Raw genomic sequence first — 6,440 nt, forward strand, 5'->3', positions numbered from 1 at the left:
AATATACTGGGCTCTGCTGGGTACAATGTTGGCACTGCTGGGTATAATATACTGGGCTCTGCTGGGTACAATGCTGGCACTGCTGGATATAATATACTGGGCTCTGCTGGGTATAATATACTGGGCTCTGCTGGGGATAATATACTGGGGTCTGCTGGGTACAATGTTGGCACTGCTGGGTATAATATACCGGGGTCTGCTGGGTACAATGTTGGCTCTGCTGGGTATAATATACTGGGCTCTGCTGGGTATAATATACCGGGGTCTGCTGGGTACAATGTTGGCACTGCTGGGTATAATATACTGGGGTCTGCTGGGTATAATATACTGGGGTCTGCTGGGTACAATGTTGGCTCTGCTGGGTATAATATACTGGGCACTGCTGGGTATAATATACTGGGCTCTGCTGGGTACAGTGTTGGCACTGCTGGGTATAATATACTGGGCTCTGCTGGGTACAATGTTGGCACTGCTGGGTATAATATACTGGGGTCTGCTGGGTACAATGTTGGCTCTGCTGGGTATAATATACTGGGCTCTGCTGGGGATAATATACTGGGCTCTGCTGGAGATAATATACTGGGGTCTGCTGGGTATAATATACTGGGGTCTGCTGGGTACAATGTTGGCTCTGCTGGGTATAATATACCGGGGTCTGCTGGGTACAATGTTGGCTCTGCTGGGTATAATATACTGGGCTCTGCTGGGGATAATATACCGGGGTCTGCTGGGTACAATGTTGGCTCTGCTGGGTATAATATACTGGGCTCTGCTGGGTATAATATACCGGGGTCTGCTGGGTACAATGTTGGCACTGCTGGGTATAATATACTGGGGTCTGCTGGGTATAATATACTGGGGTCTGCTGGGTACAATGTTGGCTCTGCTGGGTATAATATACTGGGCACTGCTGGGTATAATATACTGGGCTCTGCTGGGTACAGTGTTGGCACTGCTGGGTATAATATACTGGGCTCTGCTGGGTACAATGTTGGCACTGCTGGGTATAATATTCTGGGGTCTGTTGGGTACAATGTTGGCTCTGCTGGGTATAATATACTGGGCTCTGCTGGGGATAATATACTGGGCTCTGCTGGAGATAATATACTGGGGTCTGCTGGGTATAATATACTGGGGTCTGCTGGGTACAATGTTGGCTCTGCTGGGTATAATATACCGGGGTCTGCTGGGTACAATGTTGGCTCTGCTGGGTATAATATACTGGGCTCTGCTGGGGATAATATACCGGGGTCTGCTGGGTACAATGTTGGCACTGCTGGGTATAATATACCGGGGTCTGCTGGGTACAATGTTGGCACTGCTGGGTATAATGTACCGGGCTCTGCTGGGTACAGTGTTGGCACTGCTGGGTATAATATACCGGGGTCTGCTGGGTACAATGTTGGCACTGCTGGGTATAATATACCGGGGTCTGCTGGGTACAATGTTGGCTCTGCTGGGTATAATATACTGGGCTCTGCTGGGTATAATATACCGGGGTCTGCTGGGTACAATGTTGGCTCTGCTGGGTATAATATACCGGGGTCTGCTGGGTACAATGTTGGCACTGCTGGGTATAATATACTGGGCTCTGCTGGGTATAATATACTGGGCTCTGCTGGGTACAATGTTGGCTCTGCTGGGTATAATATACTGGGCTCTGCTGGGTATAATATACTGGGCTCTGCTGGGTACAATGTTGGCACTGCTGGGTATAATATACTGGGCTCTGCTGGGTATAATATACTGGGCTCGGCTGGGGATAATATACTGGGGTCTGCTGGGTACAATGTTGGCTCTGCTGGGTATAATATACCGGGGTCTGCTGGGTACAATGTTGGCTCTGCTGGGTATAATATACTGGGCTCTGCTGGGGATAATATACTGGGCTCTGCTGGGTATAATATACCGGGATCTGCTAAGTACAATGTTGGCACTGCTGGGTATAATATACTGGGGTCTGCTGGGTATAATATACTGGGGTCTGCTGGGTACAATGTTGGCTCTGCTGGGTATAATATACTGGGCACTGCTGGGTATAATATACTGGGCTCTGCTGGGTACAGTGTTGGCACTGCTGGGTATAATATACTGGGGTCTGTTGGGTACAATGTTGGCTCTGCTGGGTATAATATACTGGGCTCTGCTGGGTACAATGTTGGCACTGCTGGGTATAATATACTGGGCTCTGCTGGGTATAATATACCGGGGTCTGCTGGGTACAATGTTGGCTCTGCTGGGTATAATATACTGGGCACTGCTGGGTATAATATACTGGGCTCTGCTGGGTACAATGTTGGCACTGCTGGGTATAATATACTGGGCTCTGCTGGGTACAATGCTGGCACTGCTGGGTATAATATACTGGGCTCTGCTGGGGATAATATACTGGGGTCTGCTGGGTACAATGTTGGCTCTGCTGGGTATAATATACCGGGGTCTGCTGGGTACAATGTTGGGTCTGCTGGGTACAATGTTGGCTCTGCTGGGTATAATATACTGGGCTCTGCTGGGTATAATATACCGGGGTCTGCTGGGTACAATGTTGGCACTGCTGGGTATAATATACTGGGGTCTGCTGGGTATAATATACTGGGGTCTGCTGGGTACAATGTTGGCTCTGCTGGGTATAATATACTGGGCACTGCTGGGTATAATATACTGGGCTCTGCTGGGTACAGTGTTGGCACTGCTGGGTATAATATACTGGGCTCTGCTGGGTACAATGTTGGCACTGCTGGGTATAATATACTGGGGTCTGCTGGGTACAATGTTGGCTCTGCTGGGTATAATATACTGGGCTCTGCTGGGGATAATATACTGGGCTCTGCTGGAGATAATATACTGGGGTCTGCTGGGTATAATATACTGGGGTCTGCTGGGTACAATGTTGGCTCTGCTGGGTATAATATACCGGGGTCTGCTGGGTACAATGTTGGCTCTGCTGGGTATAATATACTGGGCTCTGCTGGGGATAATATACCGGGGTCTGATGGGTACAATGTTGGCACTGCTGGGTATAATACACCGGGGTCTGCTGGGTACAATGTTGGCACTGCTGGGTATAATGTACCGGGGTCTGCTGGGTACAATGTTGGCACTGCTGGGTATAATATACTGGGCTCTGCTGGGTATAATATACCGGGGTCTGCTGGGTACAATGTTGGCACTGCTGGGTATAATATACCGGGGTCTGCTGGGTACAATGTTGGCACTGCTGGGTATAATATACTGGGCTCTGCTGGGTATAATATACTGGGCTCTGCTGGGTACAATGTTGGCTCTGCTGGGTATAATATACTGGGCTCTGCTGGGTATAATATACTGGGCTCTGCTGGGTACAATGTTGGCACTGCTGGGTATAATATACTGGGCTCTGCTGGGTATAATATACTGGGCTCTGCTGGGGATAATATACTGGGGTCTGCTGGGTACAATGTTGGCTCTGCTGGGTATAATATACCGGGGTCTGCTGGGTACAATGTTGGCTCTGCTGGGTATAATATACTGGGCTCTGCTGGGGATAATATACTGGGCTCTGCTGGGTATAATATACCGGGATCTGCTAAGTACAATGTTGGCACTGCTGGGTATAATATACTGGGGTCTGCTGGGTATAATATACTGGGGTCTGCTGGGTACAATGTTGGCTCTGCTGGGTATAATATACTGGGCACTGCTGGGTATAATATACTGGGCTCTGCTGGGTACAGTGTTGGCACTGCTGGGTATAATATACTGGGGTCTGTTGGGTACAATGTTGGCTCTGCTGGGTATAATATACTGGGCTCTGCTGGGTACAATGTTGGCTCTGCTGGGTACAATGTTGGCACTGCTGGGTATAATATACTGGGGTCTGTTGGGTACAATGTTGGTTCTGCTGGGTATAATATACTGGGCTCTGCTGGGGATAATATACTGGGCTCTGCTGGGTATAATATACCGGGATCTGCTAAGTACAATGTTGGCACTGCTGGGTATAATATACTGGGGTCTGCTGGGTATAATATACTGGGGTCTGCTGGGTACAATGTTGGCTCTGCTGGGTATAATATACTGGGCACTGCTGGGTATAATATACTGGGCTCTGCTGGGTACAGTGTTGGCACTGCTGGGTATAATATACTGGGGTCTGTTGGGTACAATGTTGGCTCTGCTGGGTATAATATACTGGGCTCTGCTGGGTACAATGTTGGCTCTGCTGGGTACAATGTTGGCACTGCTGGGTATAATATACTGGGGTCTGTTGGGTACAATGTTGGTTCTGCTGGGTATAATATACTGGGCTCTGCTAGGTACAATGTTGGCACTGCTGGGTATAATATACTGGGCTCTGCTGGGTATAATATACTGTGGGCTGGAGGTTTCTATTCTGTTCATTGCTGGGTATAATGTGCTATGTCTGTACACTGTACAGTAAGTGGTGGATATCTGTGTAATAATATGATAAAGACACACGACTACTATTTGTCATGGACACATCAGTTTTGGTAGCGTAAACAACATTATAGCAACTCACTTTCAATCTTAAGCATCCAGAAAAATCTCCATTCACTGAAGTATTACAGCAGATTACTGTCCCCCTTTGTCAAATAGCCCCAGTGATAATTCAAGCCCCAAATGGTTGATAATTGTTTTAATAGGAAGTAATGGCTGTGCCAAGTCTGACTCCTCCATCCAGGGCTTCACTGCTCACAAGATCCTTTCTTAAACTAGATGACATCGCACCAGACTGACATGTTAAGTGGCCTTTAATTAAATTGTTTCTTGTGTGCGCGTGTAGTAGGGAATTAGATTGTCAGCTCCGTTATATCAAGGATGGACTGTACAGCATTGTGCAATATATAGGTGCTAAGTAGATAACAAGTAATGAGTACAGCAGTGTAATGATGGCGTTTCTGTGAGAGTATAGAGAGTATATAGAGAGTATAGAGAGTATAGAGAGAGGAAGGATGTTCTGGGGCTGTAACTGCCTCTTCATTGTACATTTCAGAACGTTTCAGCGTCTTCTTGTTGCCTTCCACGAATCTGGACGTACATGGAGAGTGCAAGATGCAAATAACAGAAGAAAACCTCTACCTCTGGGACCCACACAATCCGCGCATCAAGCTGCTGTCATGGCCCCTCTGTGCCCTGCGACGATATGGGAGCGACTCCTCGCGCTTCACTTTCGAGGCAGAACGGTGAGGAACCCAAATTGTTCTATAGAGTCAGAGATAATTTGGTGTTGTATGGAAATGGATGTCTAGTAGACAGGTTTCTGATGTGAGATACGTGAGCAGGACAGTATGTCTGACAGTACTTCCAGTAGTTACCTGTAGGTGTCAGTAGTGGGAGAAGGACAAATAACACTTTGTATTTTGCAGCTATGAATTCTGAACCACAGAAAAGAAGTGTAGTGCGGATAATTCACAAATCAACTCATTTATTAAGGTCTATTAAATATAACCTATAAAAATCATAATCTATTAGAATATAACCTGGATATATGAATTGCACTTTAAAATGCTCTGCGCTGTTCTCATGAGATATAGAGATAAAAATCCCATAAAAAGTTTTTTAATTAGTCCTCCTATCATCGATAGATCAAATAATCCATCTTACTAGAGCCCCAAAATAATAATAGTGATCAGAACATATCACAAAGTGATCCGGAATTAACATATTATTCATCCAATATAATTTGGTGTATAACGTGCTGTACAGGGAGTTCTCATATTACAGACATCTATTGGATTCTAGGGTGTGTGGTATCAGCGAGGGGCTCTACACCTTCCAGACGCTTGAGGGACAGCAGATCTACGAGAGAGTACACAGGGCTGTCCTAAATTTGGCTGAACAGCACAAGAGTCTCCTCCTGGAGATGGAGAATTCCCGGGTAAGACACATTCTGTCTGATTATACCCAGCGTGCTGCCCCCCCTGACAACTGTATAAACGTTGTCTTTTCCCCCAGCGTAAGGATACAGAGAACGTGCCTCATCCTGGACCCAGCACCTCCATGTTACCCCGCAGTGCGTATTGGCATCATATTACCAGTGGCCAGACAAGCACGGAGTCTTCCAGCAGCCGTAAGTAAGAGAGGGAAATCTATTATCAAACAACTGAGATTTGTGCATTAGTTCCTGTACACAATCAGCCGGGAAGGTCTGCTCTGCCCTCGTTATGTGTTAACACTTTGTGTTGCAGGATCGCACAGTGGCAGAGATTCAGATCCAATTACTAGACGGATGTTCGATCGGAAATTGCCCACATCAGCCTCACAGTGACCAAAACTGCCTCTTTCCAGCCAGACTCTGTGGTTTTGTGCCCCAGCTTGGAAAAGGAAGCCAAATGTTCTCAGGAGACATTGGAGGGGAGGGGGACAGCCCGGGCGGAGAGCACATTTCTGTATAAAGCCAATTTTGCACTATAAAAGAACCAGTTTGTGTTGCATTGTGT

General features: G+C 46.9%; 1 protein-coding gene across 1 annotated transcript in view; it reads left to right on the top strand.

Moving 5' to 3' along the window:
* DOK4 (docking protein 4) overlaps positions 1-6,432 on the top strand; it is a 39,393-nt gene extending 32,961 nt beyond the window's left edge. Inside the window, exons 5-8 of the mRNA XM_075189452.1 lie at positions 4,994-5,183; positions 5,743-5,878; positions 5,956-6,070; positions 6,189-6,432. Of these exons, the coding sequence (XP_075045553.1) occupies positions 4,994-5,183; positions 5,743-5,878; positions 5,956-6,070; positions 6,189-6,268 (521 nt within the window). The 3' untranslated portion in view covers positions 6,269-6,432. The remainder of the gene's footprint in view (positions 1-4,993; positions 5,184-5,742; positions 5,879-5,955; positions 6,071-6,188) is intronic.
* Positions 6,433-6,440: the final 8 nt, after the last annotated feature.

This window comes from Mixophyes fleayi, chromosome 10 (assembly GCF_038048845.1).
Source record: "Mixophyes fleayi isolate aMixFle1 chromosome 10, aMixFle1.hap1, whole genome shotgun sequence".
Lineage (NCBI taxonomy): Eukaryota > Metazoa > Chordata > Amphibia > Anura > Limnodynastidae > Mixophyes > Mixophyes fleayi.